Raw genomic sequence first — 17,633 nt, 5'->3', positions numbered from 1 at the left:
CTTTTACCACAAGTGCCTTCTTTAGCATCTGTAAATATTAGCTCAAGGCTATTTTAGAAATAAAATAATTTTCTGAAAGGCAGTCACCACCAGTGATAAGGAATCCATTTAAATGAAGCTTCTGGCATTGGGCGATATTTATTATTTGCGCAGCAAACGAACCTGACTCGGTTAAAGCATTCCTGTGGATATCCAAATTGAGAAACATAAGGTCCTTCAGAAGTTAAAGGTGAAGTGTGCGATTTCTGCCGCCCCAATCTGAATTGCAAAATATATATATTTATTTATTTATTTTTTTTTATATACTTTTACATGTGTGCTGAAGTAGTAGGATTATCTGTAGTAGCGCTCAAAAAATATTTTCTTTGCTCGTCTCTTAAAACTAGACTCGTGCAAATTGTGGACTGATGAGTTTGTTCTGTGCGTGTCTAGAACATCTACTCATGCTAGATTCTATCTTCATGTTCCCAAAAATTCATTTCCAGAGCACCACTCGGAGTCCCAATGGAGACTCTGAGCTGGCAGTAAATATCTAACACTTCTTTATGACTTAACCCTTGTTCAGTCAGGTGGAATTTTCAAATGTAGGTTTCTAGACAAAACTACCTCCTCTCTTGGTTTTTTAACTTAGTGACTCATACGGTCAACACCAACTGTGTAAGTTGCTTTGCGTGTACTTTTCTGTCCATGAGTCAATGCTGTCTCAAAAGAATAGAGATTAAGATTACGTTGAGACAGGAAATGTGATAAAGCATCTTTCTCTTGATTTTTTTTTTCCAGAACATTGTTCCTCATAGACCTCTTAAACACAGACAGGTGATCGGATCATCATAGATGTCCACTTCAGAAAATGTTCAGATTGGTGGAGGAATCTTCAGGGGTTCCTCAACAGCTCTCTGTAGAAACAGACAACTATGTAAGTCACATAATATACGTTCTGAATGTAAGCTCTGAGCTAATGTTTAAAATCATCCACCAGTATGTCTAAATACACCAACACCCAGACATATCACTCTCACAAGTGCTCCGCCAGTCATAAAAACCCCAAGCCAAACTTGGATTAGCTTGGGTGAAACTGGATGACCCCTTATGGAGTTTGTTTCCCCTTCCTCACTGGTGCTTCCCAACAAGCTGGGTGACCCTTCCTGGAATGCGCCCCCTGAGTTATGTCACAAATTATTTTGACAGAGAGCACAGGATAATTCCTATTTAGGTCTCGTCACGTGTTGTTGAAAGCCTTTGTTTCGTCTCAGCTGTACATGGTGCCAACTGACCACAAACACGTGACCTTCTCTGAACGACAGCCAGTGCAACACTGAAAAAAAATCAAGGAAATCAATTTTATTCAAATAAAAATACAGTATATTTGGGGAATACGCATGTAAACAGGTCACAAAGAGGCTGCTATGCAGGCAGGTCACTGTGGGTACCTGGGAGTGGAGCTTTCTCAGGAAACGGTGAGTCAGGCCATTCTGAATGTATCAACAATCAGTCTGTCCGCTTTCTGGACTCAAAGAGCGTGTTGTTCTCTCAGGTGGAGACCGAGGGTCATCCGGGTGTCCCCGGCTCATGGAAAGGTTTAGTCAGCTGGGTTTGAATGAGCCTGAGTTCTGAGTATACAAGCTTTGGAAAATAAAACTAATGTAATGGTAAGAGTGGAACCCGGATTATTAAACCAAACCTTTGCAAAATGCAGCTTTTATTCTCCCTCATATAGCATTGCCTTTATGTCTCATACACAATATTTAGAATTACAAACCAAACATTCAGACATTATGTATTTTTACACCTACAGTATATTTAAACTAAAGAAAAACTTAGAAAAACTTCAAAACAGTTAGGTAAAAGTTTAAGAAATGGGATAAAGACTGCATGAAGAAAATCAATTGATATTTAACCATTTCCTCCCAGATGACACTTTATTATATTGTATATTCCCAAATTTTGTCAGCTTAGTTGGACATGAATTCATAGCACATTGAACTTCACCAAGATATAGCACCTCATGATGTTATTCTGAAATCATACGTATGTTCAGAGCCAATTTTTATAACGGATGTCAATGCACTACAGAAGGAAAGGTGTGGTAGCAGCTCCTGATTAAAATGGTAAGAGTCAAAGAAAATGTTTGATCCAACAGTAGCAGAAATAATGGAAAGAGGAAATATGTGATTCAGACAAGTCCAGAAAGATAGGTAAACAAAATCAGGAGCAGGAAGGAACTAAAGCACTATTAAAATGATATTGTTTTTTCCCCAACGACAACAGAGTTACAATTATTAACATAGGACATCTGCGATTTAATTTAGCCTGTTGACAAACGTGACTAAATCTTGTCTATCATCTGATTGTGTGGTCATGAACCAGTTGCATCTTAAATATAACATAATGTAAATAATTGTGCAAAACATTTTTGACCTGACATTACTACGGTGGTCTTCTTGAGTGGTAGCCTAAATAATTTTGTCGGTAATCGGCACAATATGGCAACAGTGGAGGAAATAAATGAGAGAAATAAGTTAATGAACTTGGGTACTCACATTTCATTGAAATCAAAAGTAAGAAATGGGCACCGTTTAGACAATCTCTAAAAAGCTGTTTTTAACCGGATTAAATGGAGAAAAAAATTACACAGAAAATCCACTAGAAAATATATGAGTATTTACTAACGTTATGTTGTGAAAAAGGGTACTTCCTTTATAAAACTAAAATAATGCAAGGTTGAGATAAAAGTGTTGTGGTCTGCTCTGCACAATAAAAGCAGACCCATAAACTTGCATAAACAATACTTTTTATGTGAATGATTTTTAAAATTGTAATGCCTGAAGTTCACTTATAAAAGAAAAAAAAAGTAAATCAAAAGTGTACTTATCAAAATAGTTATCAAAGTTTTGAACAGTGGTAATGGTGTTATTGATAATGAAAGTGTTAACAATATGATGTCAATATTAATTAATGCCATTATGCCTGGAAAGCCAGTTGTGATTTTTTTGAAGCAGTGGTTTAACATGATCTGACCTTTCACACTCATAAGATATTTATTTTTGTCCATGCACATTATTGTTACTCATTTGAAGGGAGTGTAGTTATATTGGGATTCTGTTAAAACAATTGAATGCAGTTAGTTCATAAAAATTGAGGTGCACCTTGTGGGCTGCTTGCTTTTAGGGTTTTGTCTGCAGACAAGCTATAGTGCCCCACAAAGACTGCCTGATGACACGACCAGTGGCAAGGACAGCCGAGGAGGGGAGATTTTGCTATATGTGCATATATGTTTCTTTTTTAACCTTTAAGTCGAAGATGCTTTCTGAGATTTTTCTATCCCACACTTCCGCCGAGGACGACAGAGTCAGAGAGAGATTATGTGCAGTGAATGACTGAAGAGAGCGAGTTCATCCTCTTCCTCACGCACAACCAGGTAGAGCGACATCCGGAAGTCAAGCCAAAGAACGAAGAAGAGACGGAGGAGAAGAAATCAAAAAAGAAAAATAGGTTAGTTCAGCACAGTCATTATTACTGTTATTATTGTTGTTTACTAAAACTAAACCATTAAAAACATTTTCTTGAAAGACTTATTTTTAAATATATTTTTAAGACATTTTATATACATTTTTGTTATATTTATTATATTTTATTATATTTTTATTTCAGGTTGTTGCCAGTTTTGGAAGCACTGAAATAACCCCAAAACTTTCAAACTAATACATAAACATACCAATGACAAAAACATACAACAAAGTTACTAAAACTGAAACTAAAATGTAATTGAAATCAAAATATAAAAATAAAATCTAATTAAAAATTTTAATGAAAAATATGATAATGCATCTGTGATACAAAAAAAAAAAAAAAAAAAAAACCTTGATGCATTGATGTTCATGATTTAAAAGTATTTTAATTTCTTTTATTTTTATATAGATTTTTATTATATTTTTATTTCAGCATGTTGCCAGTTTTTGATTTATAGCTAATCGAATGAGTTGATTAAATCAGTTAAGCCTATCAATGTTTCAGTAATCGATTTCATCACAAATGCATATAATTATGGAAGGTTTTCTATAAATAAAGACTGCATTAATTTCTAATGCTGCATTAGTGTGTTAAAGTGTCTTTGTCTTTATTTTAGGTTACATAAAGGGAAACTTCTGCAACAGAAAAAGAAGCTAAACCAGCAAGAGGAGTGTGAAGAGGAGGAGATGTTTAAAGGCATGCATTCATTTTGTGAGATTTACTCTGTAAAAATTCAACTTCAAATCACAAAACATATTCATATTCCATCATTTCGGTTTCTCTTAGATGAGGTACTGTTCGGAGAGGTTGCCATGCCATGTTAAACCACAGAAAGCCATAGTCAAACCCCAGGTAACTTCTTTTCTGTGCCTTTACTCCTTTTTGAGATGCTAGTTAATGCTGTTTGTTCATTATTATCATGCTGATCTTATCTTCAGGGGCAGAGCTCCCTGCTGGGTCTCAGTCCTATGTCGGTCAGCAAACCCTCTATGATGAGGAAGAGGATGATGGAGGAAGAGTGGGAGAGAGAGTGGTGCAGCTGTACAGACAGATGAAGCAGAAGCAGAGAGACAAACATGAGCAGGACAGGGCTGCCATGACCTCCACATGATGCTCTGCTCTGTGTATTATATAGTATTGCATTATATCTCAATGTATCATTCATTTTTGCTACATCTGCTGGTCAACAAAACCATATTGATGGATTTTGTGATTAAATATTTACAAGTGGATGTAGGAGGACTGTGTAAAAGGCAAAAAATAAATAGATTCACACCTTTATATAATGCACACTTGCACAGTGAGTTCACATGCAGTTTGTCCTTTAATATTCAGAAGGACTGTTCGAAATATTTACATTTTAAAAATGAAGGTATTACAATATGAATATATGTGTTTTATTCTCATCTTGCACTTTTTGTGATTAAATATTAAATTCCTTTTTTAAAGCAATCGATTGTCAACTAGAGGATGATAAAATAAAAAAGAAGTAAAAATTCCACAGATTTATATAAGATATATATATTACTTGTATCAAGTGGTTATATTGCAGGGAATTGGTATTCACTCAATCAGTAATTTGTGAATGCATTTGTGTTTTAATATGCTACTAAATAGATATATTCTGTGCAGTTTAGCATTGTGCAACAACGTGCAATGATATTCATCTTCCAGTGTATTCTTTTGGTTTATTTGAGCTAATACAGTGGCAATAGCCCCCATGTGTAGACCGCATCCCACTCCAGACGCCCACTTCAGTCCAAACACGCGGCCCAGTGCCACAGATCGATATCATGTAACATTGAAAGAGGAGAAACTCACAATCAAAGCGGTCGTCATGGCAATGGCCCAGCCGGATTCCACCAATCAGTGGGCTTCATGAGGCTGAGAGATGCTCAGCGATGTGCCAGCGTCCTACATAAAGAGTGCAGGACAGGGAGCCTGAGCAGCACATACAGAGAGGGAGAGATTGGAGTGAACAAAAGGCAAGGAAGGACGACATTAATAGAGGACGAGAGATGCTGAACTCTGGAGGCAGTGTTCCTGCTGTGCTCTATGTGGCCAACCTTTGTGTTGCACTTTGTGTAGGAGGTAAGATCGTAGATTTTACTTATCATGTATTTCTGTATATTACAAGATTTTTCAGCTCATGTTTTTGTTATTTTCAATTTTTATTCCAAAAGCCATTATTAATATGTTCAGAGCAAAGATTAGGACTTTATTTTGTCATTTTCTATACAGTAGTTGCATAATATGCACAAAAGCACGATCTAATACGGATTACGAACACAATTTATTTTGCGTAAAAATCTTCTAAATATCTGTAAAGTGTTTCTTTATATAGACACAATGTTGCATAGTTCAGTTGCATTTATAAGTGAAGTCACCATCTTTACAGGAAATGCAGTAGCTTTCAAAATGAGTGAACTGATCAAACTGTAATGAGTCACATGACTTGAAGAGCAGCAAGCGGCAGTCAGAGCCTTTCATTAAAGTCTTGCTTCTGATTTTGCATTCAGTCTTTTTCCTCCTTTTCTCAGGCTCACTTAAAGTGCCTTGGAAAACTGAAATGCAAAATAATTGCTCTAACGCTTAATTTTATATGCCTCTGATTACATGGAAAAAGGAAGAAATTCAGTTGGGTGCCAAAAAGAACTGGATGGAAGGCCAGTTTTATTTGGGTGTGATTTGAATTCATATGAGCAGTTACAACTACATAGATGAAATACAAGAAAGAATGGCTACAATTACTTCAAAGATTATGCGCATGAATTATTCAATACCTGATAAAATATACAGTGCAAATGCATGCAAGAACATCTAAACTCCATGTAATACGCATTGTTCTTGTTTTTGAATGTGCAAAAATGTGTTGTGAGATATTAAAAAAGCTCCATTCTGCACACAAATGTCCCGTTTCTGTCCCGCAGCTACTCTGAAGTCAGATGTGATGTTGGAGAACAGCGCTACCACACTGAATCATTCAATGGCACTGGTGCAGCGCATGGAGGCCCTGCTGACCCAGGGAAACGGCAGTGACGTGATCCTGCGTGTTCAGACCTTAAACACGGACGAGGTGAAGCTCATCCAGGTCCACTCGCTGGTGTTGAGTCTACAGAGTGACGTGTTTGATGAGCTCCTACAGACCAGAAACTCCACTGCGATGATCCTCAGAGAGACTCCAGACTGTGTAGCTGTCTTTGATAAGTTCATTAGGTGAGTGATTCATACTAATTGGGCATTTAGCAAATTTTTGATCGAAAGTGATTTACAGAATACTTATTACAAGCACATCCCCAATGGAGCAACATAGGGTTGAGGTGATTGTTCATGCGTTACCCTTGAACCTACAACTTTACTGTTACCAACCTAAATCTATAATCAATAAACCATAACACTCCACTAACTGGGAGCAACCAACTGGGGTTTCTAGGAAAAATACTGTGATGTAATCGTTTTCCTGTGTAATGATCTCATTCTGTTGGATTCACTTCCTCTTGTTGAGTTGTACTGTGAAGTAACAGAGCAAAGGATTAATGCTCTATTACAATTTGAATTTTAGATTGTCAACAATGTTTTTTACTTTTATATATACATTTATATTTATATTTCATATTTACATTCATTTCTATTTTATATTCTAGATTTTCAAACACATTCATGTTTTTATTTCTTTTTTATTTTTCTATTTTCTATTTTTAACAAAATTCTTTTATCTTATGAATATATCATATTTCTTTTTTATTTTGTATTGTAGTGCATTGTTTTGTTTTTCAAATTATGTGTTTATTATTTGTAATGTAAATATATTGTAGATTTTTACACTAAGACTTTTTTGTTATATATTCTATTGTTTTTATTTTTATTTTTTTAAATTCTATTTTATATTGTAGACTTTCCACATTTGGAGGGTAATTTAAACAACAATTTAAACAATACATTCCACTACTATACTATAGTAGTCAATAATATTTTATTTATATATATCCTATTTTTTTTAAAATATTGTAATTGTTTTATTGTTTATGTTTTATTTTATATTGTAGATTTTCAACAAATAGGTTTTATTTTGCTTATACATTCTGTTTTATTTATTTATTTTCATATCACAGATTTTTAACAAATCATATTAAACTGAGTTTTTAAACATTACCTTCCACTTCTATAGTATATTAGTGAATATTATGACAGCATTTATATGGAATTGCACTCCAATTTGCCCTGTTTATTTACTCTGGCCCTAAGTATAGCATTCAATTGTGTTACGTTATCATTGTACACAGGCTATGGAGATAAAGCCTCAGGGTAATCAGTTATCCAAGGTAAAACATTAATGGTAAGGCTGATTTTTCCCTGCAGGTACTTATACTGTGGTGACATCACAGTGCGTCTGAACCAGGCCATTCCTCTACACAAGCTCGCCAGCAAGTACCACGTGTGGGACCTCCAGCAGGGCCTCACCCAGTACATGACCCAGCACCTGTCCAGCGACTCGTCCACGGGTCACGTGGTGAGCTGGTACCAATACGCCACGCAGATCAGGGACGTGACCCTGCAGAACAGCTGCCTGCAGTACCTGTCCTGGAACCTGTCATCGGTTCTACACAGTGCCGAATGGAGCTCCGTGAGCGAAGAACTGCTGCTTACTTTGCTGCAGCGTTCAGACCTGGTTCTGCAGAGTGAACTAGAGCTGTACGAAGCTCTGGAGGCCTGGATCAACCAGAACCAGCCCTCAGCTGAGACGGCCGAGAGTGCTCTCAAAGCAATACGCTATGCCATGATATCACCTCAACACTTGTTCCACCTGCAGAAGTCGTCGTCTGTGATGTTGAAGTATTACGAATCGGTACGCGATCTGCTCTTCCTAGCCTTCCAGTTCCATGCAGCCTCACCCATCCAGCTCGCAAAGTACTTCGATGTAAACTGCAGCCTCTTTGCGCCTCGTAACTATCTGTCGCCAGCATGGGGCTCTCCGTGGGTCATCAACAACCCAACACGGGATGACCGCAGCTTCAGTTTTCAAACTCAACTTGGACCAAGCGGCTACGACGCTAGCAAACGCGTGACCTGGAATGCTCTTTTCTCTCCTCGTTGGCTTCCTCTAAGCGTGCGGTCTGCTTATCCGGAGCAGGGGTCCCTGCAGCCCACTCGTACTGATGGAGGGCGTCCGCGGATCATCGTCACACCGGCCACCTCCAGCCCAGACTTTGCTGGCATCAGCTTTCAAAAGACTGTCATCGTTTCGGCCCGGAAGCAGGGGAAGGTGGTGGTCCGTCATGTCTACAACTTCCACCAGAGTACGGAAGAGGCGGGAGACTTCCTGTTAGAAGCGGACCTGCAGCGTAGAGCATCTGAGTACCTCATTGACAGCTCGCTCTACCTGCACATTATTGTGAAGCCCCTCTATCACAGCCTCATAGTAGCGAAAAAGTAAAAGTCTAGCTCCTCTACTAATGATTTGAAAGCAAGTTTTACATGCCGAAATATATTTACATTTATGGATTTGGCAGATGCTTTTTCCAAAGCATCTCAAGTTGCATAGATTTTTCTGTTGCAATCTGGTGTGCAACACCCATTTTACAGCATTCAGGCAATTCCCAAAGGATAAAATCAAAGTCTACCCTTCTTTTTTCTCATTTAATATCCTGTTTCACTTTGGAAATAGGATATTGCAGAGATAAAATAGGTTTTGAATGGTTATTTCTTTTTTTACCATGATGCATGAAAGCTCAACTTAATTTATTAGTACTTGGAAATCACCATAGTCATATTTGAAATATTGTTTTTATTTGTAATAATTTTTATGGTGAGCATGCTAATTGATTTTATAAAATGAAAAAAAAAATTAATAAATAAATAAAAAAACTCAAAATTGTTCTTTGATGATTAATGCATTGGTACACATTGTCTTATGGAGTATTCTGAACTGATCTTTTGCTCACTTATGTTATATTGTAATTCATGTTGATTTTCATTAAAATCACAATTTATGAACCCACAAATTACTGTGTCTATTCATTACCAAGACTAAGGTTATATTTTGTGCACTGAATACATTTATTATATTCTATTTTTCAGGCACTGGTAAGTTCTGAGATGGAAAGAAACATCTGAAATATTAATTTAAGTATATTTTATATTATTACAGTTTCAGTATCACGTAAATACACAAGACATTTAAGTTTTTCTATATTTTTTTCCCAAAGGTTTTTACAGAGGTTTCTTTATATAACATTCACCTTAGTTATAGAACACTTGTGATTTTTTTTCTGGTTATGGCTGTTGACAGCATTTTCTAATTTATGGCGGGACCAAAAGAGATATCTTTATTTAATTATTTATTTTTTAACCATATTCACATTTAGTGTCATAAAAATACAACCAAAGAGGTTGTTAGAGACTTTGAATCCCAAGAAACTGGAACCAGTGGGTCGAAAACTTAAACTTCTTCAGTACTCTCATTGCCCTCTGGTGGTCAAAAAGTGGCCACCTTCAGAGCCACTGAGCTATTAGAATTAAGAGAGTGTTTTGGTATGCAGACGCTGACTTTAGTGTTGACAGGTTTCATGATACCATTTGGCTGGAGTAAAGCTATCATGAGATAACTATTAGAAACCAACTGGAGCACAGCAGTGCGAACGCAGCATTTAGAAGCAGCTGCTGCAGTGATTATGGATGCTGGGCAGGTGCATGTTGGGAAAAGAAACATGATGCTTAGGCTACAGTATGTTTGGAATAAAATCTTACTGTAGCATATATACACTGTATACTTCAGACTATAGGAAAAAGTTAAACAGCAGAGTAAAGGATGCAAGAGTAGCTTACATACATTTAAAAGTCTGTATGTATGTATCCAAATTAGAGTGGTAATGTCATAACATTTGTCGATCTGATCAATTAGTAAAGAATCATGCTTGCATTGTAAAATCATGCTTAATATTGTTTTTGGGTTATCACACTGGTTGGGTCAAGTGCTTACATTCATTGCACACAGAGTGCTCTGTTAAATAATACAAATTTTGGTAAATGTATGGGTAAACCAAAATGTCCATGCTGCGTAGTTTTAGTACTGTGATCAAGTCAACGCTTGATTCAGTTTGGCTAGAGGTCATTAATGGAAGCAGCTTTATGTAATCAGTGTTGGAGGGAATCAATACTGCTCACTCAGGAAATGTCAGACTGTGGAGATGACAACAGAGACAATAATACCAACCCAGTCTCTGGAAAAGAAACCCGCCTCTTCATCTTGTGTTTTTACACAGGCTATTTTAATCTTTATAATTCATACATTAATTTCTGTGTCATGGAACTATATTCAGTCTGTGCAAGAAAGCCATTTCAGTTTAGACCTCTATCTCTTGAAACTGTTTTATTTTTTCATGAAGCAGCTTTACAGGAGATCATGGCTCAAATAGACAACCACCAATCATATAAACTGTTGATCAGTTCTTGCTATAGGCTAATATTGACTATAATTGGCCTATATAATTTTACATATGCATTTTGTAAAGCCTATTTCAGAATATTAAAACAAACAAAACATCATAGAAGTTTTGGAACCAAATAGGGGAATTTCAAGGTTTATTCACTGAAATATTGTAGGCTATAAAAATCAAATAAAATCTAAATCAATCAATCAATGTGCCATTTTCAAGAAGTAAAAAGATCCCACTGTCTCTTTTCTCGGACATCCTCAGCGTTCACTACAAAACGCACTAGTTAAAAAGTTTGTCCCTTTATGCTTTCCATAGGTGCTAATCAGTGTTTAGAAGTTAGCAGACTAGTTACATTCAACAACAACAAAACATGTATTTTTTTGGACTTTCATGCAGCCTGGCATTGTGTCGTGAGTTTTATATGAACCACAAGTTTTTCAATCTCTTTTAACTGCAACCGTTTATTTCGCTTGTGTGAGAAACAGCTATTTGGTGCTTATATTATATTATATTATTATCTGGATGGACTGCAACTTGAATGTCATTCTTCATTACGCCGGATTTATCTAGCATGTATCTCTGACTAAAAATTCGATGACTAAATATTAAAACCGTAGTAGCACCGCTTTTTACATTTACCATTCCGCAGCGCCATGTCAGCAAAGTTCCTAGTCTTTGATGTTTTCATTCAACTCACGCAACACTTTTGTTTGGGGACTCACTGCAAACTAAAATCAGATTGATCGATTCGAATTCAAGAGTGAGAAACATATTGACGTTTGGCTTGAACTGAAAACCATTGACTACTTCATAATGCATTATAGATTGCCCTGCAGAACATGTTAGCGGTATAATCCTAATCCCACAAACAGACTTCATTCATCAAGACTAACATTCGAGATTAAACTGTAGAGAACACACCTGAATTGATAACGTTCACTGCAACAGCTGGTGCATATTACTTCCTATACTTCAATTTGTAGCTCGGATTATTAAGGATTTGAACTCGTTTTAAAGGTGAGAGTGACTTTTCTCCCAGACTTCTGCCATAATACAGTAAGCATTGGTGCACATAAACACCTATTCATTTTTTGTTTGTTCATTAAGCATTTGAAGCCCAATGAAGTAATTTAACTGATTTAACCCCCCTCCCTAGTAAAGAGGGCATGTATGGATAATGTGGAAAATTCCCTCGGGTTAAATCAGACTTTCAGCAGAACAAAATCCAATCCTCTCATTCTATCTCCTGTGTCCAATCAATTCTCTGTTTACACAAACTAGGGCCATGGATTCAAATTGGTCCAGCCAGGCAATCTTTGTCTGGATGATCTCAGTGACAATTATTACACTGAAAATGTCTGAAAATAAATGAATTGCTTCTGTTTAAATGTACAGTAGGTGCTGAATGTGTATGAGATGTCATTCTTTGGATCGTTATATATTAGGATTACATAATTTGATTTGAGAATACCGTTATCTCAGTGAAATATGCAAATATGCTGCAGACCTAATTAAAATGACGAAATATTTTATGATGTCAAACATTTTAAAATATGGACTTGTTCACGTTGATATTGATACAAACCAAGGCAAACTACACATTTAGTGAAAATCACACTGTAGATGATATTTTCAATCACTGGTAAGTTTTATTGTGATAGCTACTGTCACAGTTTTATATTTTAAAAACCTTAAATTAGATATTGGTGTCCTAATTTTCCTGGTTTTTAAAACCTTCCAGCAATTCAAGTCATACTTGCTTTGGTTGTAACACATTGTCATACAAAACAAAATAGTATTTTTAACCTTTTATCAGCGTTTATCTTTCAGCAGCAGATAAGTAACATTCATGTCTTCATACATAAACAGCTCTATTGCACATCGAAAACACATATACTGCTATGAACATGACATTCTTTACATGTTATTCAAAGATTTGCTTCGTACAGTGTATATATTTACAGCTCTTTGACTGTTTATGTTGTATGAATGCCAGATTTCATCCAAACCCTGAGATGTTAAGTGTATTTTTGACAAAGCACAGAAGATGCAGTACATGGACTGAGGAGTTTAACAGTATGTTCACTACAAGAAAACATTAAGTGCCCTAGATTAGCATTAACGCTTACTCCAATTAAAAATGTGTGGCTAATCTTCAATACTGATATAATAACTTAAGAGGTTAATATCCAACACAAGTCAATAATGTAGCTACTGTTTCAAAATTATTGTGTTTTATACAGGACAGCGATTATAGAAAGAGTAGATAAATAACGTGTTGTTAAGAGACCAGCTCATTAACAGGTTTTCAAACTATTTGTGAACATACAGTGGTTCACACAGGCATAACCTGCCACCATACAAATACCTGTTATTTTCAAGTGAAATATGGAGGATAGGTTTCTAACCTTGTGTTTCACTCATTTATCTTCAATCATGACATTGCAGTGAGTTTTAAATGTTCAGAATGTCCCTCGGTTGTAGATTTAATTTAATGGACCAGATTAAAGACAGACAGGAAACATTTGGTTCTCATTTGGTTCTCATTTTCACTATTCTTCATTATACCACCTTTGCTTTTAAAGACATGATTTCATCATGGCTTTTGTGCAAGGTATTATCCTGAACATGCTGCTAGTAGCCTGTGTGCAATCAGACAAAACTGTCTGTCCTGCAAAATCTTTGGCATTTGTTAAATTATAGCTCTGCTCCAAAACCTATTTGAGCTACAAATATACAATATCAAAGACTGGCTTCTGTGAAGGCTGTTTCCAAAGTATGTAGGTAGCAATATTAAGCTACAACCCTAAGGGAGCCAACTCTATTTTGGCCAAATATATGTTAATGGAAAAAGCATCTAAGATGGTGGATAGAAAACTAGCTCTACCAGTACTATGTGAATACAGTATGTTTTAAAATCGACTCAAAATATTAAACATGTTTAATGTCCTCCGACTGGATGGAATCAAAGTTTTTAAAAAAACAAAAACATGGCTGTCTGTGACAATCATACACTATGCATTTTTCTTTGAAAAATGTCTTCTCTGACTGCCTAAAGATCTACATACTGACTTTGGACACCTAGCTTCAACCCCATCCAAATTGTAAATCGGGCAAAAATCTGTGCAAAGTTGTGTAGTGTAATCTACCCTCGGTTTGAAGCAGAGTTTATATTATCTACAATGTGTGCTGTTCTTGTCTATATCATAATTGATTGCATATAGGCTGTCAAAGTAGATTTGAAAGTTGATGTTTGTCAACAAGCGCAAGTAAAAGTTACAAGACATCTGCAACCCAATCTTGTGATCCTTTCAAACCACTGGCATATTGCTCTCAAAACAGCAGCAAAACTGAATTTCTTATGCTGTACACCATATACACCATATACTGTACCATGCATCGTTTTTAAAGCAGTTATAACTCAGGCTGCTGTCTTAAAAGTTTGAGTTGTATCGGTAAAGTATCCTGACTGGAAGCTGTGCTTTTGACATCATCAGTATTGGATCCTTCCAAGGCCACACTGTCCCTTCTGATATTCCTCTGGACTTTTTCATCATCATCATCGTCATCATCCTCCGTTTCCTCTTTATCCATGAAGGCTACTTCATTCTCGTAACAAAAAGAGTTGGAGTTGGAGCCGGACCTGATGTACTTATTTTCAGCCAAATCTCGAGCGCTGCATTGAGGCGTGCTGGGAACTTCATAGGTGTTCTCGAAGCATGAGTAGTCCACCTTGTAATGGTTTTTCTCCTCAAAAAGGACCGGCTCAAAGCGATGGCCCCACAGGATTTCGCTCGACACATAAGAGCTGCGACACTGAGTGGTCATGGCCGTAGCTTCCACCATGCCCTCCAAAATCACCACTATCTCCAGTTCTGAACTTTCCAGTTCCTGTTTGCTCATCTCATATAGAGGACTGTCCTCATCAATCTCATGCACGATGGTAATGGGAGATACTAAAAATATGCGGTCAATGCCAGTGTCGAATCCGACATCAATGTCTATCTGATCCAGCGGGATGAACTCACCTTCAACGGTGGTGCGGGATTTGAGCAGCTGGGCGCGAACGTGAGCTTCCACCAGGTGGCTTTTCCGGAGGTTCCCGATCCTCCACATTAGACACAGTTTACCATCCCTCATGGCTATTGTGGCATAGTGACTGAACACAAGAGTTTCGTTTCTTTTCTTAGGCTTGGCCATCTTAGCCATGACCGCACCAATGATGAAGGCATCAATGATGCATCCCAAGATGCTCTGGAAAACCACCATGAAGACAGCAAAGGGGCAGTCCTCTGTTACATATCGGTAGCCATACCCAATAGTTGTTTGCGTCTCCACAGAAAACAGAAAAGCTGCTGTGAAGCTGTCAACGTTCGAAATGCATATCTGTTCTTGATTGTCTGAGTTACCGGATGAAAGTGCAATGAACCAGAATATAAGTCCGAAAAGCAGCCAGGATAGCAGAAAGGAGAGGCAGAAGAGGACCATCATCCAACGCCAGCGGATGTCAACACACGTTGTGAAGATGTCAGCCAGGTAGCGTTGACCTCTTTCACTCATGTTGATAAACTGCACGTTGCAGTGTCCATCCTTGGTGACGAAGCGGGTTTGTGTTTGCTGATGTGTGTGCACTTTGCCACCCGCATTTCCATTCCCGTAGCCATTTTGTGCGGCGATGGGGGACAGCTTTACCCTGCCTTCCTCAGAGGAAACTATGCTATACCGGTGTGATCTCACACTTCCCATCTCTGCTGTAGGAGAGGGTTGAGACTCGTCTGCTTTGGAAAACAGTCTGAGTTTCTGGAGGACACGTTGGAGAAACACTTTCAACCTCTCACATGTACCAACACACAAAAAACTAAAATCTTTATTTCCTTGGAATCAGGCAAACGTTGAGATGGCTGCTCAAAAGAAACAATGTTTTCGCTGGGGCTACAAAGATCTCTCCTCTTCCATGAAATGAATAGACCTCGTTGGCAAAGCTGGGATGTAGAAAGAACACATTGACAAAGTTAGAAATCTAAAGGGACAAATCTGAAGAATGAGAAGCCAAGCTGTTCAGTTTTCACAAAGAAAATTATTATTTATGGACTGTGACATTACAGGGTTATAAAGATTAACTGTCAAGATCAAGGAAAAATGATTTCCGTGCATGTTAGGTCATTTCTCCTTTGAGCGACATTATTATCAAGAGTGATGTAACATCTGACATGACCTGACAGAGATATCCAGAAAAACGGATGTACAGATTAAAGCTGCATATTCAGTCAGCAAATTATACACCACAGATATGACACCAAATATATAATGACTATTAGATGAATATATAGTTGTCAAATGGACATGGACAAATATACACTTTTAAAAATACAAATGTTCCATATAGTTTCTCAATATACCTGAGGTCATGAAAACAGCATCCACAGTAATTCTATTAAAATGTAACAATAATAATAATAATATATATTATTATATATGTATAAATAAACATAAAATTAACAGGTTAAAACATAAGCATAACAAAACACACAAAATTCAGTATGTGAGTACAAAGGAAAAATATACATATAATTATTTAATGACAATGACGTGCTATTCAACACTCTCTAAATTGTCATTTAGGCATATTCAGAAAGCTGATAATTGATAATAAAAATACACATCACGAAGGGGCTTCATCCCAGATATATCTTATTGAATATAATTTTCATTATTTTTAGGCAGATGGAAATATATTACATAAATAAATACACTTGATTTCCTTTTGTTCTGAGATCAATACAGTGTTGTCTGATATAATATGTTTTCAAGTAAGAAAGCAAGCCAAACCAAGTATGGACCTTTACACATTAATAAATAGAAAATGTTACCACAGAATACTACATTATTAAAATTATTGCACATTGAAATATATTTAATCTATCATTAAAATAAACAAGGATAAGCATAAAACACCACAACTCACAAACTGTTGAATACAATTTAATTTGACAATTGTCAACCAACTTACAGTACATTTATTTCTCAACAAAATTGCCCTTAAACTGCCTTTGTGACATTTGCCCAGAAGTAACTGCTCACTTCTAATGACTAAAATAACAGTTTGCGTACTGGTAAACAAAGATATCACCAAATAACTAAAACGAAGCTTACCTTCAGGAGTTGAAGAGCAACAGGAGATAGATCAGCACATATCTGCAGATAGCAGTTGTTGTTATCCTGTGGGAGAGATCAGTCAAACATGATGGGGCTTGATGGAGGTTTCGATCATCTCACTCAGTGTTGGCCAAAGCTCAAAGCGATCGAAGAATAGATTTAAAAAGCCTGTTAATCTCCGCCCTGCTGTCAGGTCATGAGAGTTAGCCAGCTGTGTGATTACAGCATCTCTCAGGAAGCCCCTCTCCATAACATGATGTAATACACAATAACCAGCTTTAAATAATTGATACAATAAATTAGTAGACTATTACTATTTTTTTTTTCTGTTCATATTTAACTTTGCAAGAGGAGTAAAAAAAAATGTTATGTTGTGTATTTGGTGTAATGAAATGTGTTTATGTTGTTTAAAGTAAAAAAAACACATTATTTCCCACATAATGTACATTATTGTTTCTCCTCTATGCCCCATCTTCTGAAATTCAGCGATTTTTACAGCTTATAACACTCCAAAGAGATAGTAAAAGTTGA

At 36.7% G+C, this 17,633-nt stretch overlaps 3 protein-coding genes across 7 annotated transcripts in view; 2 read left to right on the top strand and 1 right to left on the bottom strand.

The window, feature by feature from the left end:
• Positions 1-17,633, top strand: part of LOC132151902 (Fc receptor-like protein 5) — a 628,771-nt gene that overhangs the window by 593,942 nt on the left and 17,196 nt on the right. The window lies entirely within an intron of this gene.
• Positions 5,404-9,360, top strand: LOC132151964 (BTB/POZ domain-containing protein 17-like). Its single transcript, XM_059560549.1, has 3 exons — positions 5,404-5,601; positions 6,441-6,726; positions 7,870-9,360. Exons 1-3 carry the CDS (start codon positions 5,529-5,531, stop codon positions 8,942-8,944), a joined length of 1,434 nt encoding a protein of 477 aa, XP_059416532.1. The 5' UTR covers positions 5,404-5,528; the 3' UTR covers positions 8,945-9,360.
• On the bottom strand, positions 13,486-17,226 carry LOC132151987 (inward rectifier potassium channel 2-like). The gene is made up of 2 exons (XM_059560588.1): positions 17,100-17,226; positions 13,486-15,928 (listed from the first exon to the last, which is right to left on the bottom strand). Exon 2 carries the CDS (start codon positions 15,690-15,692, stop codon positions 14,361-14,363), a length of 1,332 nt encoding a protein of 443 aa, XP_059416571.1. The 5' UTR covers positions 15,693-15,928; positions 17,100-17,226; the 3' UTR covers positions 13,486-14,360.

This window comes from Carassius carassius, chromosome 1 (genome assembly GCF_963082965.1).
Source record: "Carassius carassius chromosome 1, fCarCar2.1, whole genome shotgun sequence".
In the NCBI taxonomy this organism is placed as follows: Eukaryota; Metazoa; Chordata; class Actinopteri; order Cypriniformes; family Cyprinidae; genus Carassius; species Carassius carassius.
This window is presented reverse-complemented; position numbering and strand designations above follow the sequence as displayed.

What these genes read in the sequence shown, in the direction of transcription:
- LOC132151964 (XM_059560549.1), top strand. Translation starts at nt 5,529, where the DNA reads ATGCTGAACTCTGGAGGCAGTGTTCCTGCTGTGCTCTATGTGGCCAAC. An exon ending in TGTTGCACTTTGTGTAGGAG is followed by an intron (nt 5,602 to 6,440) that starts GTAAGATCGTAG and finishes TCTGTCCCGCAG; the next exon opens with CTACTCTGAAGTCAGATGTG. An exon ending in GTCTTTGATAAGTTCATTAG is followed by an intron (nt 6,727 to 7,869) that starts GTGAGTGATTCA and finishes TTTTCCCTGCAG; the next exon opens with GTACTTATACTGTGGTGACA.
- LOC132151987 (XM_059560588.1), bottom strand. Translation starts at nt 15,692, where the DNA reads ATGGGAAGTGTGAGATCACACCGGTATAGCATAGTTTCCTCTGAGGAA.